This window comes from Harmonia axyridis, chromosome 1, assembly GCF_914767665.1.
Source record: "Harmonia axyridis chromosome 1, icHarAxyr1.1, whole genome shotgun sequence".
Taxonomy (NCBI): domain Eukaryota; kingdom Metazoa; phylum Arthropoda; class Insecta; order Coleoptera; family Coccinellidae; genus Harmonia; species Harmonia axyridis.
In genome coordinates this window covers 42282182-42307852 of record NC_059501.1, presented here as the reverse complement: position 1 = coordinate 42307852, position 25671 = coordinate 42282182, and the positions used below count along the sequence as shown (strand labels likewise).

General features: G+C 33.4%; 1 protein-coding gene across 1 annotated transcript; it reads left to right on the top strand.

The window, feature by feature from the left end:
* The first annotated feature begins 2168 nt into the window (after window positions 1-2168).
* Window positions 2169-22376, top strand: LOC123683213. The gene is made up of 12 exons (XM_045622122.1): window positions 2169-2186; window positions 2699-2883; window positions 2939-3049; window positions 11861-12093; window positions 12328-12611; window positions 12665-12846; window positions 14049-14262; window positions 16313-16541; window positions 16592-16899; window positions 17251-17611; window positions 20572-20736; window positions 22092-22376. The coding sequence occupies exons 2-12, from the start codon at window positions 2714-2716 to the stop codon at window positions 22247-22249; spliced, it is 2415 nt and encodes an 804-aa protein (XP_045478078.1). The 5' UTR covers window positions 2169-2186; window positions 2699-2713; the 3' UTR covers window positions 22250-22376.
* Window positions 22377-25671: the final 3295 nt, after the last annotated feature.

Below are 25671 nucleotides of genomic sequence, written 5' to 3'. Positions count from 1 at the left end.
GAAGTTCTTGACTTAACTTCATTCATTCTTTGCGAATTTTTTCGGGAAGAGAAGTATCCCAATCATGGCCAGTTTTCCAGATTTATTGCATTAAAAATTTGTCTCGTATCTTCTTATCCCAATTAGAGATGAACGATACCGTGATTTTCAAATCACGTTGTGAAACGTGATCGTTACTTTATGATATCCGTGAAATTGAAGCGTGTCGTGATCACTGCTTAGGGTATCGGATTTGGTTACTTTCTGTTCTGTGCTTGTTATCAATATTTGTATGAATCACCCTAATCTTGGCTCGTTTATCTCGAATTGTGACATCTTATAGCCAACAGATTTTTGAAATCCTCATATCGGGTTTTCCAATAGGGACTTGACAACTTTGAATTCAATTTGTAAATGAACCCTTTCACTAATCATCGAACTGTTACTGCCAATTGATTCAGTAAACTTAACATTTTCATCATGGTAAAGTACACGAACGAACAATGTCTGCAAATTTTAAAAATTTACTACAGAAATTCGGAGTCGGTGACCGCTACTTTAAGAGCGTTAACCCCGATTTTCGGTCGTAATTCTCGCCCTAGTAGACAGGCAGTCACACGTTTAGTGCAAAAATTTGAGTCTACATATTCGTTGTGTGATGTTGCCGTGCCAGTGAGGCAACGGGTTGGTCGGATTGTCGAAAATATCGCTGCCGTAGATAATGATACAAATCAGTCAATTCCACGGCGTTCTCAAGAGTTGGGCATCGCCCAGACCACTTTATGGCGAATTTTTCATAAGGATCTTGGTTTATACCAATACAAGTTCAAGCTGACTCAAGAATTGAAGCCGATGGACCATTTGAAGCGACGTACGTTCTTCGATTGGGCTCTGGAAAAGATGCGCCAAGATGATCAATTTCATCGCAAAATCGATTGGCCGCCTCGTTCGTGCGATTTAACGCCTTTAGACTTCTTCCAAGGTCTGTAAATTACACAGGTTGCTTCGTAACTTGGGTTGAAGAGTGGGGTAACGTGTCATCCAGTGTCTGTCAAGGTCTATAGAGTGTCTGTATCGCCATTGGCCATCATTGACAGACATTTTATCGTAGCTATTTTATGATTGAAGATATTAAAGACTATTTAGGATAGACTACGAACGATATACGCGATCAAACTAATAAGAAAATCTGTGAAAACCCACGATTTCAGTGCAATCAAATGTTATTTATTTTAATGTGTTAACCTAGTGACGTCAAGAATGGTTGACGCTGATTGTTTGAAAGTTACGAGACAACCTGTCTAAATCTATAAACTTGGATTTCAAGTCAAATATAATTATCAAAATAAATTTGTTACTTGAAATCGTACTTACAAACTTCAATCCTAAGAATATGTATAGCATAGTATAAGGAATTCTTATACTATGGTATAGGTATCATTAAATAATAGGATCCTTGAATTATTTCCGAAAAACGTATTTTTCATTAGTATTTCAGATTCAATTTCGAAACGTATCTAGTACCTCGAAAACCCATATTCAAAGAATTTTGTATTTGGGTATTTTTTATTCGGTTTCTTTTACATCTTTGTCGACGATTGCATGTTTTTTGCAATATTCTAAGTTATTTGGGAAAAGAACTTGTATGGAAATGAGTAATTTCTGAAAAAAAAACAAAAATAACAGAAACAATTTTCACGATGTTATAAGTAAAATTCGATCCATTCTTTCACGATTTCCTTAAAAAATTTCTTGTTTTATTTTCGAATCTGTACGCATCTCTACTAGGTATCTATCCTATTCATGAAGTGAAATTTAACCATAAGAGACATTAGAATAAGGTGTATTCTGAATAAAGTGAAAATACCGACAATCTGTGAATAGGAAAATACAGGTTCTCTGATCTTGTCTGATAATTAATTAATTATTCATTAACCGTTTCGTCTAAATAAAAAATATATTACTTATTCGATACATTGCTTGTTTTTTCATCCTTTTCCACAAATTGTCATATTCTCGCAAAAATTTCCTTTATTTCGAATGTGTACGATAAAAATCAGTGGGATACGATAATATGTACGATAAAATACGATAATTTTAAACACGCGGTACGATATTTTAGGCTTGTCGACCTGGCAACGCTGCTACCTGTGAAATTCTGATATCAGTGATTAAATCACAGTACGTGATATCGATCATCTTTAAAAGTAGGTCCCCTTATCACCTTATCTATGTATTTTACGCATTTTGTTCTGTGGATAGTAGTAACCTAACCTAAGTGTGAAACTATCAAGCTAACAAAATAGCAAACCAGGCGGTTCTTTGAATATTGGATACACAGATGTTGTTTATTCAAATATCAAACAACTCTGATTTCACTAACAAAGTTTAAAATTTTAACTGCGAAGGACATTTGTTCATCGATATATTATATCAAAATTTAAAATTGAGTAAGTTGTTCGCAAAATGTAAATTGTTTTTATCACTACTTCTAGGTCTTTTCAAGATCGGCAAACGAAAGTGAACAGCATTGTTTGTCGCTATACCTTGTTTGCCTTTTTGTTATCAAAATTAGTTCATTAATGCTAAATGTTGTTATTGTGATAATTTACCTCATGATATTTTTTCACAAATCGATTCAATGAATTTCCATCCACTATTCAATTGAATACAAAAATATAATAATTTATTTCGGTAACATACCAAGAACTTTTTTCAGGATTGTTATTCCAAAATGACTGAAAATTATTCAACCAGTTCAGACTATGTGGATATTCACGGTCAGAAGCTGAATGTTTTGATTAAATCAGATGGAGCAAAATTTATTCCTTTGCACGAAATTCGGAAAACTGGTTTTCATATTTTTCCCGAGGCAGATTATAATCGAGCATCTGTTGGCAAAAAGTGAGAAAATCAATTGCATATTTTTTATGATACAAATCTCATAAATTCTTTTCAGGGTATTATTAGATGAACTCCGGTTATATTTGTTAGGTGCTGCAAAAGAGTTTGTAATACAAAGAAATATTCGGTCCATTAATCATGAGGAAATATACAAAACAATTGACGAGTAAGTTTAATTTTACTGTATTATATCTGTTTTTTTAAATCATACCGAAATATTAACCTTATGGTATAGTTAAACCATCCACTCACAGGGACTTTTGGGCAGACAGTATCGACGGATGCCCACCAAAAGTCCCTGTGTATGGTTGATCGGTACCAGACTTCGGCATCCCGGGCGCCCGACTGTTGAGTTCGCACCGCCAGTTCTCATAATGTAAATCAAAGGCTGAATTTTAATGCTACACTGGAAGCCAGCTCCGAATGCTCGAAAAAGCAGCCTGGTGAGTGGGCGCCATAAGAAGTTGCAAATATATGTTCAATATATTCATAATAAAGCTTCAAACTCAAATGTTCTACGTAGATAAAATATCAATACTTTCAAAACATAAAAGTGTTTTAGCTATATATGTTTCATCTCAATCCTATTCTCAAAACCTGATGAAACTACGTAGCTTCTAAATAAAGTAATTTGCATGGAAGTCAATGTTTTGGTGACTTCGATCTTAACATTGACATTTTGTATCGATGTCTGAAAACCACTTGTGAAAGCTTCTTCTGAAATATCTCACAGAAACCTGGGAGAGTCAGACTATAAAATGTTAAATTATAATAATGTTTATTTACACTAAAACAGTACAATATACTTGCCACAGCGCTTTTACAAAATACACTATGTTCCTAAAAGAAGAAATCTATAATCCTTTTGGAAAATATAACAAAATAATATCTTCAATACATCCTGTATACAAATGAAAATTTTATTCTTTAATCATTTTTGGAAATTTTTTTATAGCTTTTGTTATTTTGAAATTTCTGCCTTATATTTATTGTCTTTCTATTAATAAATGTCATCACCCTACTCTATTTTCAACGAAATGCAATCAACCAAAGACCTTTAGCTTGTAGAAAGAACTGAAATAATGATCTTTAATAGTTTGCAAATCAAAAAGAGATCACAATTTCTTTTCCAAAATTCTCATAAAATTTTTTCATTATGGATTTGCGCTGCAAAATTCTGGAGAGCTCCTGCATTCTTAGGTTAATGGGTGTAATTCCTGTCATTTCATATAGAAGAGTGTTGTCCCTGCTGATGCATTTTCTCTTCAACATATTTGCCTTTTTTTATATTGTTTTGTGATCTATTTCTGCATCAAGGTATGATTCAAGATGATCAATTCAGACCTGTCAGAGTTAAATTACAATTTCAATGTATTGAATTAGGATATCGTCGTATCCAATGACTATTGGATGTTTGCACAGGTTTTGTCATCTGCAAACAGTAGAAAGTACACTATCAAATCAGATAATTCCTCAGGGATCAGTCTTGGGATCAATTCTCTTCCTGTTGTATACATCTGATTCAGAAATCTTTTATGGGTTGTAGCCTCACAACGTGTCGTGCACTGTATTGCAGCTAAGTGCGTCCTTTGATGGAAAGGGAGGACCAGTGTAGTGCCCTTCTCTTAGGAGCGATCAACTTCGCGTACAGCGTTGGAATACAAGGATTCCCTTGGGTAGGATAAAACCAGACTATCACTCTCTTTTGAAATTACTGAATCTGCACATCGGAGAGATAGAGGTGATCTTATTGTAACTTATCGGGCTCTACATGGGTTCTTTGGTGTGAATCAGGATCACCTCTACATCAGAGACAGCATCCAACTATGCGGCCAAGCCTTAAAAAAAAGAGAATTTCAGGACCACACATGCTATTATATTATTTGTCTCGTCATGTTTTTAGATACGAGATGCTAAACATGATGTGATGATATATTGTTGGTAGGAATGAAATTGGTCTGTATTTTGGTGTATCCTCTGTAGAAGATAAGTGGTCCCTGTTGTTAAAAATTTGGGCATTTCCGTTGGATTATCTATAACATTATTTATGGATTCAACTAGCCTGCCGTGTATACACCAAAATATCTTTAACATAAAGTTTTAGATTCCATCTGGGCCTGGTGATTTCCAATTGTGTGTGCTCTTCAATATGTCATGGAATTCTATAGAAACTGCAGTATGCGGCATGTGTTCTATTGTCTCACTGGATTTCTCTTCACTTCTTATCCAATTGGCCTGAGAGTTGTCCTTACAACTCTCAGGTACAACTGGTCAGTGTAGCCAGTTGATTTGTTCAAAAATTCTCAATAGGCATTTGAAAATAAGAATGTAGCGCCAAGTTGGGCAAACATTGAACTATAAATATTGACATTGTCGGAAATCCGAATTGATCATTCTACGTTACCCTTCAATTATTACAGTCCCAACAAAGTATTACAAATGCTAATGTATTGAATATTTTTAGGAATACTACAGAAAGTCACATGTCCATTTTTTATTTATTTATTAAGAGATAAATCAATTTACATAAGATGTTTCTAAAAATAAATTGATATAACTATGCTACTTAAAACTAATCATATTGAAACCTATTTATCCAATTATATTATGGCTGAACTAAAGAAAATTCTATTGAATAATTTCATAAAATGTGATGGAGAAGTATTATCAATACTGATAATACTTCTTTTTTTCAGGGCATACGCCCTGAAAAAAATATATATAGAATTTCATAGTACATAGGAATTTTCCCAATATTGGGTAAAGGTACCTTAGTTTTGAAGATTTCAAAATAAAAAATTCAGTATAATTTTTGTCTATTATAAATCATTTTTTTGAAAAATCAATTTATGAACAACCATTTGCTGCATACTAATTGGGAAATACTGTATTTCATTATTTTTAAATAATCCAATTCCTTAAAAATCTAATATGTTGTACAAATATTGAATTGGTTACAGCACAAGCAATTGTAAATATATCTTTAACTTTCATCACAAGAGACCACTGAAATTTACATTCTAAAATTTTGAATATCCTTATACGTTGATTGACTCTTTCAATATGTACTCAAGTAGCTGCTATTTTAGCATTTAACAATGTGTAATGCTTCCTAGGTATTCAACTGTTTTTTATTTTTTAAAAGGGGTGGCCTGATCAACTCTATTTTAAACTGATGACAGATATCATCTATTAAAAAGCCTCTTGTCCACCATAATAGCATCCTGTAAACTTTCTAACTTCATAATCAGGTCACATTTGTTGAAAAATTGTTTTATCAGATGCTCTATCGAGATATGGTTCACTAATAAAAGTAATTAAACCTCCAGGGGAAACAGCTGTCATAAATTTAACTGTGTTATTTGATTTATACTGAGAGTAAAATCTAATTCGGCAGCAAAGGCATTTTGGTTTTTGTAAAAAAATTTCGGAAAGTTCTAATATTTTGAAAACATTCAAAACATTTTGGCATGTTTTTCTGTATTTCAGGAAAATCTGGAAATGTTATAACACAACTCAGAACCCTACTTAAAATGGGTAGCATTTCATAAATGTATCTTTGACACAATTCTTGTGAAATGCCAAAAAAAAGAGATAATGTCACATATGTAAGATCACATTTCTATTTGGTTAGTACTAAAACAATACGCTGATCGTTGAACGATGTGATCTTTGATCACTGTAAACAGATTGTACTGCTTCTACTATTGTATCTAATAGTTTTATATTATTGAGACCAGTAAAACTGTTTAGAGCACTGTTGTTATCAGGTCACACAAAGAAGACACTTTAAGAGTATTCACTTCAAAATCCTTGAAAGTTTTAGGCCCATTTTAATCAGGCTGACCCTGAAGAAGCTGTAATAGACCTTGTGCAATTACCTCGATTTCATCTTGGGAAGTAGTTTGTACAGCAGGTTTGATTTCTTCAGAAGAACATTCCTCAGCAACAAGTTTTTCTTTGTTGATACTTCTTTGTCTAAATCTTTCAGATCTACTACTAGAACATTCAGGTTCTTCCTTTGTGGTAGTAGATCCAACAGGAAGATTTCTGGAAGGCACAGCAGTCTTTTTTTCAAAAACTTTGTGTAGAACTGGAATCTGTAAACGATTATCCCCATAGATAACCCAAAATTTCATGTGTAATCCGTGCTTACCTCGATAAAATGCAAGGAACATACTTTCATATTTCTTGCCACTAGTTTATCGATTTTGAGTTTCAGTTGCCAAGCTTTTTGTCGATCCATCAGCATTTTACTCCCCAATTTCCCTTCCACCAAAATACGATATTTATCACCAGTTTGAGGGAAAACATGATAATTGATATTTCAACTTTCTTTTCCCAGGAAGAACACCGACGTACCAAACAATAGGGATTCGAACGACTCATAACCATTAAAATGATTCAAAAATATAAACTTTTGTAGAATATCACACAAACACAAGGCAGAATGCAAGAACTATGTCAATATTTTCAGTTACTCTGATTGTCACCAGGTGGCGTAGCGCTTATGTTGGTTTGCCTATATTCTCACGCTTGGATAACTTCCTGGTGTTGCTGACATATTATCGTTTAACATTATAGAATTAATTTCCTTTTGGAGTTTTCAAAAATCATATCCTGTTTTCTTCTATAGCTCTCATTGTATCTTTCTAGTCTTCCGGAGTACACATTAAGTTTTTGTTTCAGAGTGTCTAGAATTTGTTGAGCATTTTCGTTGTTTGGATCATACGTTATATGTTGCCGGTGACGATCTATTATTATATTCACTATTTTTTTAAGTTTTCTAGACAGCGAACCTTTTGCAAATAGGGTGAACCTCCTAATATCTTGTCGGATGCTAAGAACTTTGACTTCTAGCCTTTTTGCCAATGTGGTTTATTTTGTTATTTTTCCCTGGCTGGTTTACCAGAAGATGAGGTTCTTGGATGTCCTCAATCTTGGCAGAATCGGTCGACTCAATGGATCTGTGCCCCCAAAATCTATAACGGATCTAATTTTCCTTTTCTTTATTATCCATTAATATTCATATTAACAGCAGAACAGTTTATGTTGTGCATTTGGTTTATTTTCTTGTTATTTATCAGACCATTACAGAACTTTTTCAAAAGTTCTGTTATGGTGGTTTCTGCCACCATGATACAACTTTTGTTGCTTCTGAACTGCTGAGACTCGATCCCCCAAACCTGCCCGATCTGTCGGCAACAAAAAATTAAAAGGAGTTCGCAATTCACGGCCTAAAAATAATTTTGCAGGAGTCTCCCTTGTAGTACAATGAGGAGTTAGTACGGTAATCAAATAAGAATTTATTTAAAATTAAATTTATATAACCATTTCTATTTTGACCTAGGGCATTTTTTATAGCGGTTTTTACAGTTTTGATTGCATTTTCTGGAGCTCCGTTTGACGAAGGATGAAAAGGCGGACTAGTTGTATGCACTATATTATTCTTCCTCAAAAAATCTTCAAATTCTTCTGAACAAAAAGACGTTCTGTTATCCGTAACAATATGATCTGGCAAACCATAACGAGCGAAACATGATCTCAAAATTCCAAGAGTGAAGCTAGAATTAATCGAATTCATTTGAAATGCCTCAATCCATTTACTGTGAGCATCTAAAATAATCAGAAATTGCCTGTTGAGAAAAGGACCCATAAAATCTAAATGAACTCTACTGCATGGCTTGTAAGGCCAGGGCCAGCTATACAGAATTGCTTTGTCGGGACTCTTTTTATTCAGCAAACAATTTTCGCATGTTCTACAAATTTCCTCAATCTCACGATCTAAACCAGGTCACCAAAAGTATGAACGAGCTAGAGATTTCATTTTAATGACACCCATATGGGAAGAATGAAGACTTTTCAATATTTCTCGTCTTGAGATCCAAGGAATAATAATATCTAATATGGTTCCACACTAAGCAATTTGACTCAATGGTTGAATCATTTCTAATTCTATAATAATTTTGTAACCGTCTTTCAGATATTTTATATTTATTCCAACTCTTTTCAACATATTTCATCACTTTCAGAATTTTATCTTCTTCCGTGAACTTAGCAATTTTCTTATAATCAATCGGAAAATATTTATTATTTTCAAAATATTCAACATAGTTTAATTCTACATCTTCTATTAATTGTTCGTCTAACTGTTGGGGAAGACGAGATAAAATATCTGCCTTATTTTGCTTTGATTTCCTACCTGTATATCGTATTGGTAACCAGAAAGTATCAGTGCCCACCTTCGTAAGCGGTTGGCTGAAAATTGTGGAATTAATTTAGCCGGATGAAAAATGTAAGATAGCGGTTTGTTATCAATAACTAATGTAAAGTGTCTACCCCACAAATAATTATGGAACTTGTAAAGTCCAAAAATTACTGCCAAAGCTTCTTTTTCTAAGGTACAATTTTTTTTCCTATCGAGCAATATTCTTGAGGCTTAAGCAATAACTTTTTCAACACCATCAGGCATAATATGAGCTACTAATGCTCCCACTCCGTAGTCACTCGCGTCAGTAATCAGACGTAAAGGCAACTTGGGATTATAATGAACCAAAACTGGGGCCGAAGCCAAGATTTTTTAACTTTCTTAAACGCTGATTCACATTCTACTGATGAATTCCATTTATTGTTCTCTTTAAGAAGGTCATAGAGGGGATACAATAATGTGGACAAGTTTGCAAAAAATTTACCATAATAATTTATCAAACCGAGAAAAGCTCTCAATGAGGTTAAGTCAGTAGGCCTAGGAGCATTGAGAATAGCTGAAATATTTGTATCAGAAGTGTGGATTCCTTCTTTGTGAATATCATACCCTAAATAAGTTATTTTCGGTTTTGAAAATTCACATTTTTTTGCAGCTAATTTTAAACCTGCATTTTGAAGTTGTGATAAAACTTCTTCTAATCGAGCTAAATGTTCCTCCTCATCTTTTCCAGTAATTAATATGTCATCTAACTAACAACTCCATTTAGATCCTGAAGAATAGTTTCTAAAATTTTTTGAAATTTTGCGGGAATACTAGCAATCCCAAACGGTGCTCGATTATACCGGAACAATCCTTTATGAGTTGAAAAAGTCATTAATTCTTTTGATTTTTCATCCAAACTTACTTGCTGATATGCATTTGAGAGATCTAGTTTGGTGAATAGTGCACCACCCTGTAATTTAACGAATAAGACCTCGATTTTATGGAGGGGATAAGAATCAATTTCTATGAAAGGGTTCGCGGTAACTTTAAAATCTCCGCAAATTCGAACAGAGCCGTCTTTTTTCAAAACCGGTACAATGGGTGTAGCCCATTCCGAAAAATCTATAGGTTCGATCACGCCCAATTTACACAGACGATCTAATTCAGTTTCTACTTTTTCTTGCATCGCGAATGGTAGTGGTCGAGCTCTACAAAATTTGGGTGTGCATGATTCGGATTTAATTTTAATCGACATTTTTCCTTTGTTAAAATTTCCCAATACTGGAGAAAAAAGATTATCGAATTTACGAACTAAAAAATCCCAATTTTTAGGAAGGTCGCCATTGTTCAAACTGTAAATATGTAGACAATTCGGACAGATTGAAGAAATCGCGCCCCAGCAGTGGTGGTCCTCCATTTCTAATTATGAAAAATTTAAAATTTGCATTTTTTTCTTTAAACTTAATTTTACACTCAATGAACCCTAAAGGTTTAACTTAATCGCCATTTTAGAAACTGAAAATTTTGTTAGTATATTGCAATGGTTTGTTTTCTAAATTTTGATTATAAAATTCTTCAGAAATTACACTATAACTAGCACCTGTATCAAGATTGAATGTAAACTTTCTATTTTCAATCATTAATTCAATATGAACTGGATCTGTTCTACAATTAATATTATATAAAATATTCTTCTGATTCTAAGAAACTATTCCTACCAGACCCTGATTGTTTGTTGATATATTTTTTATTAGGGCATACAGAGGCAAGCTGGCCTTTCTTATCACAAGACTGGCAATAACAATCTCTGAACGAGCACTTATCATGACTGATTACTGCGTCGACAGCAAACAACACATTTTTGTGTTAATCCATCAGAATGAATCTTCTGTTTATGTTTTCCTTCTCGATTGACCTTGACCATGGAACTGTCGGTCCGGGAAAATACTGTGGTGGAGGGGCGAGCAGGCGCGCTAGTGAGCGCGTGGTTTCTTGAAGCGTAATACATTTCGGATTCACTTTTCACAGCCACCGAAGAAAATGGCTTACTGGCTGATTTTGAAGTCGCTAATTCCACAACACTTGAAAATGAAACGTCACCTTTCTCTTCGAATAACCTATCTTTAACTGGCCCTTTTTCATAACCGATCACAAAAATGTTCACTAATGCACGATCAATCTCACCGGCACCCGCGAAATTACACATAGACACCAAGCTGCGCGGACGGGCCGCCCATTCCTTAGGTAATTCGTTCGCCATTTTCCTCGCCTCGAAAAATTTTTCACGACAAGAAAACACCGATGTCACCGGCTTGAAATGTCCATCCAGAAACCTGATTATGTCTGCATATGACTTAGATTCTGATTCAGCAGGTATACACATATTATGCAGTAGTTTGTACGCTTCTTCATTGAGTAGCCTTTTTTTATAAATGGACCAGTGACCAGTCGGACACTGATGGCACAAACTCTTGAATGTGACCCGTATATTGCTTCTCAGTCATAATTACTGTTTAAATACTACACTTACTTCTCGTCGCCACTGTAATATATTCGTGTACCCTAATACAAGGATAGCGATATATTGTTTTCTAGGTATATCAATATGAATATATTTCTAGAATAAAACTCAGCTCCTAATGACTCTAACATTTATTCTCGACTTACTGCACGAATCTTCTCCGCAGGGATTGTCACACATATTACAATAATAAAAAACTCTGCTTGCGCAGTAAATACAAATTACAATATTCATCATACATTACAATTTATTTATGATATTTGCAGGTGTCATGATAAATTATCAAATAATGGTCCAACTCAACAATCTTCTTCAGGAGTTCTCGGAAGGAGGTTATTATCGGATCCTGCTGAATTCAGGAAAGGACAAATACCAATGAATCAGTCTGTTCTGAATTCATCTAAGTTTGAAAATGTTGGAGGTATGCTTCAAAATAATAAGACAACTAATTTCAGCAACAGTGATTCTGCAAACTTGCGACTACCACATACTCAAAATGGTATAAAAATAAATATACTTTTATTGTATGGTTGAAATTGTGACCATGAAATAATCTAACTAATTTGTTCACAGCCCTTCTCAAGTAATACTTATTCTTTTTAATGGAAATACTGAGAAATTATTTTTTCATGTTGTCTGACTTTGCATTTGAAAATTGCTAATGATTTGTAATAAAGATTCAATGAATAATTCCCTATTATATTGATAAATTAATTTCCTTCAAAATTTGTAGGTTACTTTAATCCTAATAATTTAGATATTGGTGACTCTACTAAAGCTCATTCAAATTATCCAAATAAAATGAATTTCCCAAACAAATCAAACTGGAATCAGAGGAACAAAACTAATCCAAGTAAGAATCTAAATGAAAATAACTCATCACACAGTAAAAAAACCGCATTAAAGACAAATTGTGAATCCATATCAACCAGTGAGAGTGAAGATGTAGGTCAACACTTTGTTAGATTATCTGCCCTCAAATTGGAAAGGATTAAATTGTTGCCTGTAATGCAAGAAGTAAGGTTATACATTTACTTTTTAGGGGAAATTACTAAAAATTGTATTTCAAGGTTAAAGTTGTGTATGTTGAATCAAACAAAGAAAAACTGAAATATTGGGTCCAGTTTGTAGAAAACGATAAAATAATAATGGATATTATGGGAAAATGCTACGACCTTGCAGATGATGCACCTGTTGTCAAACCAAAATTGAATGAAATTTATTTAGTCATGAATAAAGATGATGAACTGTGGTAAGTAATTAACATTTTGATATCTAAACATTATGATTGCACTAAGATTTCCACAATTTAGGAGGGTGACCCTCCTAAGGCAAGTTACGCCACTTAGCACTTGTATATACAGGTTGATTCACCGCGATGGCCTATTCGACGTTTATGGAAAACTAATCTTAATTTTGTGCTGAAAATTTGGGAGACAATGATCTTTTGCCCTAAAATATTTTCAGATTTCTACATAAGATAACAGACCAAAAGATAACTTTTTTATGACTATTTCAGCAATATGCCATACCTTGGTTAAAAATTCAACTGTTCATGAGTAAATGGGATTCTTATGAAAAAAATTATGGTGACAGGGACTCACAATTTTTTGATTATTTCTGCTGAAATCTTTTTTTTTCGAAAAAACCTTTTTCATTTCCGATTCTCCATTATTTAAGACTGTTTGCAGTTTGGATCAAAAATATACAGGGTGTTTATAAGATCATAAAAGTGGACAACTCAAATTCATCAAAACTTAAGATTTTCAAATTAGAACCTATATTTTTATTATTTCAGTCGATTCTACGTACAAAAATAGTGGGGGTTACTTAAGCAAACTCTATACCTAAAATGAATACTTTAAAAATTATCGAGGAAGAACTTTACATGAGGAAAAACCGCAATTCCCAACTGTATGGAGTAGTTTGTGACTTCTGGAAAACACAGAAGGAAACTAAAATTCGATGTTTCGGTAACTAAATTTGACAATTTGAAAATTTTCCTAGGTAGATTGAAACCTAGAACTTTCTGTGAAGGATCAACGATTAAACTTTTGTTGAAAGCATTACAAGAATTCTGAACTCCAAATTTCCTTGTCACTTTCATTAGATTGAAGGGATGTATTAATCCATTAAATTTTGCGTGACTTTAATCTGGCAGTTTACATAGATGTAAATGTTTGATAAATATATATGGATACCCTTAACTCATTTTTGCCCATTTCAGAGATATGTACTACATTTGTCCTTAACACGGCATTCCATACCTTGTACTAACGTTTGTCCATATGGCAAGTTGGCTTTAAGCAGTTTTCTTGGAAAGCAAATGTCATAGATGGCTGAGATAAACACAATTAATTTTATTTCTTGAGAGCAACATAGTTCATTGTTTGTTTTTCGATTTCATAATTCTAACAAGTTCTTATAAGATCTTTATATAGATTTTGATTTTAGGTACCGTGCAATTGTAGTTAAAGTTCAGCCTACAATTAAAGTACATTTCATAGATTATGGTAACGATGCATTTGTATCTGAAGTTAGAACTATTCCTGATGAATTAAAAACAATACCAGCTCAAGCAGTTAGAATATGTTTATCACGACCTGAAGGTGCTAACCAACCAACATTAGAAATGGACGAAATTATCTCGGTAAAGCTCATCAAACAGGTAAGTTGAAACTATTATTTTGCCAATTCCAAAAAAAGAATTATTGACTACACAAAAGAAAATGACAAATAACAAGACAATTCTCATGAATGTCGTTTTACCCATAATGAACAATAATAGAAACATCTCCATCGTGGAGCTACTAGATTGGAAAAACCATCATGAACTCACTTTTAACATTCCATTTGTTGAACAAAGTAGTATTTATAATACAATTAATGAGTTATCCCAATTTCATTGACGATAAAGATTAAATATTTTTCTCTTGATTTTCTATTTCATTTTCGATAATCATAACGAATTGAGCTCGCTACCACCCATATTAGCTTAGCTCTGATACTCATAATTCATGTCCATTCATTTATTATATCGCATTTATAATATATCGTTGTTTATTTCATTTCGTACAAGAATTGCCATTTAACCTCACATTCTCAAATATTTATCTGTAAAAGTTCTAACACAGTAGTCTGTGGTTTTAAGTTTGAACCTCAAATTTCGAGTGTTGCAAATTCAAACACAGCAGTTTGAATAATCTATGTTCTAACCTAAAATATTCATTTACAGATTGCACTGTTGTTGTTATTATGATATTTGATATTATGTTAGCATGAAATGAAAATCATCGAAGATTTGAAGAATCCCAACAGAATATTGAAGTTCCATACATATTTTCGAGAAATTTAAAAACAATTTCCAAAATAATTGTGTGGATACAAAATAAATAAGTGTGCATTCTGATAGAAAGTAATTCCTTTATGAAATGAAGCATTTGATTTGTTCCAACTATCTCATAAAAATAAAAATAATGATCTGCTTCAATATTTTTGGAGCCATCAGTGTGAAAATATGGAAATGAAGTTTTATGGCTCTGTAATCAATGGAAAATGTTAGACTCCACTTGTAATCAAATTTGTTCTATAATATGTACCTACATTATAGCCAACTCTACTACTTGATTCTTCTTGATTGTGCCAATGAGAAGTATTCAATATAAATATCCACAGTTGAATATCCTGTTTCTTTCAACTCGCCTATTTGTTTTCATATTAAAACAATTATGGCACTCTTGGAAGTATGTCAATCATATGCTCTAGGATGAATTTATGGAATAGCAAAAGAATAAAAGTATTTAATCTCAATCACATGAAAATTTGTCTGGTATGTACTTAGTGGTATGTTTCGATGTGAGTTTGAATGACCCTCAAAGAATACAGTATTGTTTGATAGCAGCAGTCTTTAGTGGGGATATTGATTGTTGTCATTATAATGGGACTATTTTGTGAAAACTTTTTTGAACATGGGCTTGATTTTAATGAAGTATCTTCTTATTATAAGAGCTGTGCCAAAGCTCAGTAATTTGTAAACAAATAGAAGAGTTGAGGTGAGCTTATTCAAATAACTTCATTTTCAAACTAAGTCGGCTAGTACTTCAATTCTAAAATCTGAGACATGACATCATAGTGAATATGCATTTCTGTGGTTTTTTTCCATAACAGAACAGAGTTGCATTTAGCCAAAGTACCCAAATTTTCGAATTTCACAGAAATTTTTTTTTTTTTTTTAAATCAAGTTACTCGAAAACGGCGCTTTGTAGGAGAAAATATAAAGAATACTTTTATTTTCCAAATTAGCCAAATATTGTTCAATGAACGTTCAAATTACTTTTAAGAGTTGGGTTCTTCGAATTTCTGGTATTTTTATGTGATGTAATTTTCATAATGAAGAAACTGAAAGATGTGTAGGGAATCTTGTGTTCGGAGAAGATGTATCACATCAAGGAAAAGCTATGTTCCAAAAATCATTTCCTTCAATAGAACCATTTACGAGATATAGCTGAAAATCACATTTTTTTATCGATTTTCAACAGCCTGTATCTTTGTAACCGGGCCGAATCGGAAAAAACTATATAGGAAAAAAGTGTTTCTTTTGACCTCAGGAATCTTCGGTTGAAATATATGTACAAGTCAAAGACTCACCCTGTATATTGAGACCCAAAAATATATTTACCTTTATCCCCTTCACTGATATTTATTGTTTGATTTTTCAGTTTGATGACACCACCAATTTAGTTCTGAGCGCCAATAAGAAAACTGCTACTGCTAAACTTCAAAGTCCTTCAGAACCAATAATTTTGGGAGATATAAAATATACTCAGGAATGGGTGCATAAAGATGTTGTGAAAATAGTTGCTCATTCAGGTGGAAAACTATATTTACGCAATAAGGAACATCATGGGAAATTAGTGGAAGTTGATATGGAAATAAATAATTGGACAAGTAAGTAAATAATCGATTGAATATCAAAGATCTCACACATTCTATTCCAGGGGAATTAGTGAAAGATGTAGTTCTTGGTCAGGTTGTACTCTGTAAAAAAGAAGGTTCTGAAGAAAAATTATGTCGTGCTAAAATTGAAAATGTAGAAAATCCTTTTGCAACTGTACATTATATAGATTACCATAAAAATGATAAAGTGTTGATCAAAAACCTATATGTTGCCAATAAAAGAATAGCGAATTTACCAGCCACTCTTATCGAATCCCCCACCATTAAGGAATTCATTTCTAATAAATTTGATAGCAATGCTGCATCCATGCTAGATGAGATGATAACCAATAATGTTAAGTTTACTGTGGTGAGTAAAATTGCGCATATACTTTTAAGTGATCGTCTCTTAACAGATCACTCAATCATTCTGTTTTGTTGTCTATAATATTCTTATTTTAAACCAAGAATGGTGTTCAACGATCGGTTGGACGCACTTATAACAAATTTGTCCTCAAATTTACCCGTCCGACCGACTGTAAATACAATAAAACTTGAACGATAACTTGAAAGCTTGAAATTTTCAGGGTAAGATTTGAACTCAAATATCCAGTTTGTTAATGTTAAAACTATTAAAATAATTATTATTATTTACTGAATAAATTTATATTTGATAAATATGCAAACTTGTATACCATATTAATTTCTTTCGAATTTGTAGGCTGCAAGTGGCTCCGAATTTGATTTATTCCTCAAGGATAAGTCTTTATCAGAATTGATATATCCTAATACATGCAAAATACAGTCAACACAGCAATTAAACAAAGTATCAACTGGCAATGTTCAAGAGGAATCAAAATCCAAATATATCAAAGTATTGTTTGAGGATATGAAAAGCTATGAAGTCCCAATGGGAAAAGGCGATTATATGTTGACGAATTTCAAAGATGCTACAGACTTCACTGTTACTTGTACTGAAGACAAAGAATCAGATCTTCTCAGCAGGTGTACCTGTATCGAGGTTACAGACACAGATCCATATGAGCCGGACGATTCTGAAATGGTTTTAGGGTATTTTGAGGGTGAGTTCATGGATTTTATGTATCCCATTATTGTTATCAAGAAAAGTTAGATTAATGAATAATGTTGCACGAAATGGAATAGGTTTGAGCATTTCCTTTTCACAAAAATATTCCATTTTGAATTTTTGATCTTGTATTAATTGTTATAACATTCTTCAATAAATTCATATAATTAATATCATTCCATAGGGCACTCACAAATTTGAGGCTTATCATTATTGCCAAATTATAAGGAGTAGTCCAATCAATTGCACAGATATACATACAATATTAAATGACAGGAAGAGAACTTCCATTACTGATGAATTTATTTCAACAACTTATTGTTTACCCAACCCTAAAACCCAACAAGAGACATTATTGTTAGGATAGTGATTGATAAAAATTTAAATTTATAATATGTTGGGTCTCCATGATGTCTAATGCACTCAAAAACATGTCAGGGGGTACTTCTAATAAGATAATCGATATCCTCTTGAGGTATCTTATCCAATGCTACTTGAACCTCTTGCCGAAGTACTGCTAGAGTATATGAAGGAATAGGTAAACAAAAAATCTTCTTATAAGTTTCCAGACGTGTTAAATGGGTAAAAGTAAACCAGTAAATCGACAAGACCGCCGTGCGTTACATCCAGGAGGTGATGGAACCACATGTTCTGCCTTATATTCATACGATCATCAACCCAGTTATCTTTCCCCATTGAACACATCTGGGACATTAAGGAAAGGGAAAGACTCCTCTTACCCCATCCTCTATGTATCGGGCGTACGAAATTCAGTGTCTAGTGAGGGGATCTCAGAACCCTTTTGAACTAGAAAAAAATGAATGGCACATATTCGGGCTAGATTTTTGAGAGAATTATTTTAACCTCTTAAATTCACCTGTTTTCAAGATATAAGAGAAAATTGGAAAATGGCGTGAAATGAAAAGTTGTTATAACTTCTTTAATATTATCATGAAACAAAAACTTTCTATATATAGGCACTTTTTTCAGTAGCGTCCATTGATGTAATAATTTATTTTTTATTGCCTTTTGTTTCGAATTTATAATACCAACTTGTGTTTTTTTTAATGTGAACCATAACAATTTCTATAACAAATAAAATCGCTTAATTTTTCCCTTTTCAAAAATGTATAACATGATATCTAAATATCTTACTCAACTATAAAAATCATCAAATTTTCAGTTTCACACAGTAAATCAACCTAGTGCCTATCTATAAATCTGTGAACTTCAGATAATTAAAATATTCGGTGGCCACCAAAATGTCCGGTTTTAACATCATTAAATTTTTTCAACATTTTCAAATTGATAAATGTTGTTCTTTAAACTTAAACTAGGGGAAAATCTAACAATATTAAATCCGGAGACCTTGGTTGTCACTGAATATTCTAATTATTTTAAGTTCATAGATTATAATAGATAGGCACTTTGAGTTGGTTTGCCGTATGAAACTGAAACTTTTGATGATTTTTATAGTTTTATAAGAAATCATGTTATATATTTTTGAAAAAGGAAAAATCAAGCGATTATATTTTTATCTGTATGACTTATCCTATACATTGATTTGTCTCAGAGGATTAATAAATTATTATTATTATTATTGAAATTGTTATGGTTAACATTAAAAAAGAAACACAAGTTGATATTATAAATTCGAAACGAATGACAAGAAAAAATAAATTATTAAACCAATGAAAGAAAATTTTCTTTCCTCTAAGGCACCAATATTAAAGAAGTTATACGAACTTTTCATTTCACGCCATTTCCAAATTTTCTCTTATAAAAGTTGAATTTATGAGGTTTCGGTTTTAACCAAAATAATTCTCTTAAAAATCTAGCCCGAAAATGTGTCATTCATTTTTTTCTAGCACAAAGGGGTTCTGAGATCCCCTCACTAGAACAACGAATTTGGGAAACCCGATACTTTGGTAGAATCCAGTGCGAGTAGATGGAATGAAATTACCTCACGAGAAAATCTATCATCTCATAAGGGTTATGCCCAGACATGTTTCTGAATGCTTAGGACATCGTAAAGGACCAATACATCTCTAGTTTTTATATTTCTTTGATTTTTTAATCACCTTTCTAACCCTAAGTGACATAAAAAAATTGTTATACTTATAGTATGTTAAGTATCGAGAACAATCGAAGACAATACAGTCAAACCTGGGTAAGTGAGGAAACTCTTCAAGTGAGTGCTGGTCCCGTAATTTTTAGCCACTAAAACCTCTATGTATTGAAGAATGTTTTGGAGACCAAGAGAAATAGAAGCCTCTACAAGATAAAGTCGGGAATCGCCAGATATATTTGTGCTTGAACCTCTATTACTAGGAATGCTATTTGTCTATAACTCTATAAGCGACAGTCGAGCATAGGGGTTGTTCCCCGAAAACATAAACATTTGTTTTTGGGGAATAACAACATTCTCTTTACGCAAATTTTTGGCCCTTACTTTCATACAGCCGATGTTACCACCTTACCGCGGTTAATATCAAGCACCAAGAAAGCTCCAGTCCAGCACAATGTCTTGAAGAAAAATCCAAGTTTTATCTCTGCGTGAAAAACTTAAGATCGTGAATGCGTTTGAGTGTGGAATATCGCGTAATGAAATTCAGGGTGAGTTTGATCTACCAGAAGCTGAATTTTGTATCAGCATACATAAACAGGAATTTCGAAATCGCCGACCAAATTTGTTTTCATTCCAAAAGTGATCATAAATCTAACTCTTTCTGAGGTAGGCTTAGAAGCCTATAAGAAGCCATAAATTATTTTTAATGTCATGGCCTACTCGTGATGAAGGAATTGATCAAAATATACTGGTCTAGATCCTGTAAAATAATATTGAAATAAAATTGAATAATATATTTTATTATTTATTAGGTTTATTCATTTTTTATATTTTTATTCATTTATTATTTATATTTTTCTTAATATTTTTCATTTATATTATTTTAGGTGGTTGGTACAGAGCCTTAGTTCTTGAGAAATCTGATAATGGTATTTATCAAGTTCTTTTTGTGGAGTATGGAAATATACTGGAAATCACCAAAAATGAGATAAGAAGGTTTCCTGCAGAATTTAAGGATATACCTTTTCTGGGACTGTCCTGTAAATTAAACGGTAAGGAACATAAAACAAATAAAACATTCAAAAAGGATAAAATTACAAGAGAAATTTGGTGGATTATTTTACTAATCATAATATCATTAACATATGGGTGGGTGGAAGGTAATTGAGTCAACTCCTCATTTCCAAGTGCTTTCTCGTACATAAAGTTCTACTGAATGCCGGCTCTTCCACGACATGGAGAAAACTATAAATTATCATCATGTGAGATAACAATCTATCACACATCTATAATAACTGAGACATCACCAGCGCGCTCACAAGTACACTTGAATTAAAAAATTGAAAAAGGTTGAGTATTAATAATCAGTCAGAAAATAGATTTATCGATCCCCCTCTTTGAGAGTTGGTGTAATTTTCCAAAAGATATCAAAAAATTTTTTCTCAGGCATTTTAGTGAATACTGTCATAAGACTGATGGTCTGCAGTTGTAGAATGTATCCCAGTCAACTATTTTATTACAGGGTTTAATCAGTGAGAGCTAGAAACTGTTAAGCAAGATTCCACCCTCAAAAATCCAGTTCATTATAAGACAAAGGGGCTTCAAAGCATTCGAAATGTAATGTTTCATTTAGTAATAGTCTACAACTACTCTTGGTCTTCATGTTTTTTACAAGCAATAATTTCTCTGATTCTATAATGTCTAATAGATAGAAAGAACTAGGAGTTTGTTCAGGACTTATGTTGATTCTTGGGTCTCGTCGTTGTCTCAGTGGGAGACTAGCAAAAAACCTATTGAATGCATCAACAATTTTCTTCAAATTATCTTCTTCGCCAAGTGTGGGAAGTTTAGTAACTAGTATTCTTCCCTTTGTTAGCTGCCCTATAATATCTCAAGAGATATCTCAAAGATGAATGGATTAAATGAAAAACAAATTAATATGATGAACTCAGGATAGAAAAATCTTTCAAATGAGGTATCACTTACCCCATCTTTCCTATTCGAAATTGTGGGTTGTAGGTTGTAACACCAAGGGATGAAACGATTTGGTTGTGAATTTTATCTTGAAAGTTATCACCCTCGAATCAAAAATCGACGTGTCCGAGTATTTGTTCAAAATAAATTCATGCTGTCTGTTATTTCGTCTGTTTTGTTATTAAAATCCCACCCTGTATAATTTAAAAATAAATAACTGCATTTAGAGCAATTAATGCTATAATATATATTTTATTTTGTAGTAGAAACACTTGGTTGGATATAATATATATTTTATCCAGTAATAAAAACTCACAGAGAGAGTGGGGTGTGTTTTAGCATTAATTTAATTGTTACTTTGTCAAATATTAATGAAAAATTCTCAAATATTTGATCACTTTTCTGGAAAACTAATTCTATTTCCTTTTTTTAGTTGCAAACACAGAAAAAGTGAGGCTTCGATTGGAAGAATTACTAGAACCAGATAATATTTATGAAATTAATTTCATTTCCTACTCATTGGACACTCTCCAATACACTGTGGATATACCAAAAATCACAGAAATTTTGAAAAAGGAAGGATTAATGTAGAAAGCTGATGTTTTATTTTCATAGAAATAATGTTATATTTTTAACCTTGTTTCAGAGAATTCGTTTTATGTTTTTCACTAATGTTATACATTCGATTTTTTTAATAATAAAGTCATCTTTTGTATTATATTGTTTTCTCATTTTAATTTCATTTCATTTAATTTGCAATTTCACTTGCACTAAGTAGAATTTCGGTCATTATAACTCGTTAATTTATCTAGCAGAAAGATTCAATCAATAATTTTCTGATATACTGACAACCTATAAATGAAAATTATTTTCATAATATGTATGTTAAGGAAAATTTCGATCCAATTAATTCATAATGCAAATTCCAAATCTCTGCTTGGCACGGTCATACAGGGTGAACAATAAACATTCCATTTAGAGTGAATTTTTTTAGTTCAATAACTCCTCAACTAATCCAACGGACTAGGAAAATTTTAGACTTTTTCTATTTTCGTGAATATTGGATCATCCTGTAGGTTGAAGTCATTATTTTTTTCGCTTTTGTAACCACAAAGAATTAATTCATGACTCTAATTCTCCTGATCAGTAATCATTCCCTTATAAGCGGAATTTTGCAGTTCGCCATTCACTAGGAATGAAATAAACAATTCCCGTTATTTTCACTTATGGGCTCAGGATAATCCAAAATCAGTGATCCATAAAAATTTCCAAGTTAGATTCTCGATAAATATTTGATGCGGTATCTACAACAACGATTTGATATGCCCTAATATATTTGAAAATGGGAAGACAGGAAAATTTTTTAGAAACATAATTTTATTTGTTAGAATCGTTTCAATGGAAACATTGTGGTTGCAACATGATGGAGCTAATGCGCACTTACCAAAAAAGTGCGCGAATATTTGACTGAGTCTTCTGAAAACAGATGGATTGGCAGAGTGTAAATGTGCCTGAAGTAGGGAGCAACTGCTACAAAGAATTATTGATGTTTGCGATACTATTTAATCTCAACCGAATACAATAGGGGATACCACTCCTATTTCCTTATTTTTTCCAACAGAATGTTCGTCGAATTTTGAGTTCAAATTGGAAGGTACTAAGTCTTCTGCGTGTTCATCTCTAGTCCCCAAATCTGGAGTTTCCTGGCCATATACTCCAAATCGTCCTTATCATTGGCAATGGACTAGTTTTAATTTTTTTGTTAAGGATCAATTCTAAAAATTTGAGTAAAATGAAACGAAAATGTGGAAGAATCATTGAAATATCTCTAAAAATGAAAAAGTTATGGGACTTTGAAGTTGCGCTTGGAAGAATAATTTCATAGTCTAGTGTGTGACGTCACGCCACTTACACGAGGCGACTGGTATTCGCAGAGTGCTTACGAATTCATTGGTGTACAATCACTTGTGCCGTTCGTGTCGTGTTTTGTTCGTTACACGATGGCTGAAATAAAAAAAAAATCCTACAAATATTGTATTGTGCCTATGTGTGCAAGCACGACAATTGAAAACCCCAATAAATTGTTTTTTCATGTACCAAATGACATGAATCAAAGGAAGAAGTGGTGCAAATTAATGAGGCGTGACTTAATTGGACCTAAAACTACTATATGTGTGTGAAGATCATTTTGATGTAAGTACCTATCAGTACTAGCCTAGCTGTCTATTTCTGATAATAAAAATACTAAGGTGTAAGTTGGTTTGAAATAAGTTATTGAGTAAAAATAACTTTGTCCTTTCACGAAGCCTTCTTCCATTATGGTGACATAAAAACAAAACTCGAGTTAAAACTACACTGTACAACTACAAACGGCGCGAGAGCCTTGGCGCGGCTAATTATTCAAACGTAATTTATAGTGTAGCGATCACAGGCAAATGGCGTGACGTCACAGACGAGTCGGAGACCAAAGACGTTCCGCGCTAAAATACGTAAATTTAAATAATCTATTTCTCAGTCATTTATTGATGGAGTTGATCGATATTTCTGTAAAAATCTTCTACTCTATACTGGTTTAAGCCCGGAAAATAGACCGAGCATACCGAGAATGAAGGGCTCGCGTATGATAGTTGAAAAAAATGTTGATGGTAAACAAAATAATTGGTAAGCACATTAGTAACAACTCATCTCTGGGGGATCTTGTTGATCTGGTATACGCTGGGGCTCTAACTGTGTGTGAACAACTGGGTAAATCCGTCATAGAGAGGTGCACGAATCCAACAGGGCAGCAACCTCCATGGAAGTGTCGCATAGAAAAGAAAATTGGTAATATCAGGAGAAAAATTGGATTATTACATACTTACCTTAATAGCGAGTCTCCATCAAGTACATAAGACGGTCCGTAGAATAGCATCTGAGTTTCGGATCAAACCCCAGACTAGCGTCTTCACAGGGCAACTGGAATCTCTATGTGATAATCTGAAACAGAGAGTCAAAGCGTTAGGTAACCGACTGAGGAGATATAATGAAAGAATTAAAAGATATCAGAACAACCAAATGTACTATAAGAACCAAAAACAATTCTTCCGGAATCTTGAAAGCCCTGAGAAAACAGAAGAGGATCCTCCAGAACCAGAAAAATTGTACGAATACTGGGAAACAATATGGGGCAGGGAAAAACAGCATGACGATGGCGCCCACTGGATCAGGGAGGCTGAAGATGAGAGCTCAAAATACGTTATGGACAACATAACTATAACAAAACAGGATGTGGAAGAGGTACTGAAAAGAACCAATAACTGGGCGGCCCCGGGACCCGATGGAGTTCATGATTACTGGTGGAAACATTTTACCAACACACATCGAGCGATGGCGGCATTGTTCCAGAAAGCAATGGAGGACCCATCGGTAATCCCGGAGTTCCTTACCCTCGGCACTACAATTATGATACCGAAAGGTAATACAACATCTGATCCAAAAAAATACCGACCGATAACATGCTTACCCACAATCTATAAAATACTTACCGGAACCTTGACCAGGTACATCTCGAGGCATTTAAAAAAACACCACATATTGGCCCGTGAGCAGGGAGGCTGTGGTAGGGACACAAAAGGCTGTAAGGAACTCCTCATTGTTGATCAGATAATCGCGAAGCAAGTGAAGAGTAAGCAGAGTAACATCTCAATATCATGGATAGATTATAGGAAGGCTTTCGATTCGGTGCCGCACGCCTGGCTTATAAGGGTACTAAGACTCAGTGGAATATCAGAGCCTATTGTTCGTCTGTTAGAATATCTGATGAAGTCATGGAGGACCACGTTACTGATAAAAAGCAAAAACGGTAATAAGAGATCGAAGATGATACAATCAAGCGAGGCATCTTCTAGGGGGATACGCTGAGCCCACTGTGGTTTTGCCTGGCCTTGAACCTTCTAAGTAGGCTGCTCAACAACAGTTCATATGGTTATCTCATCGACAAAATAAGAAAAATTAAACTCAACCACCAGCTTTAC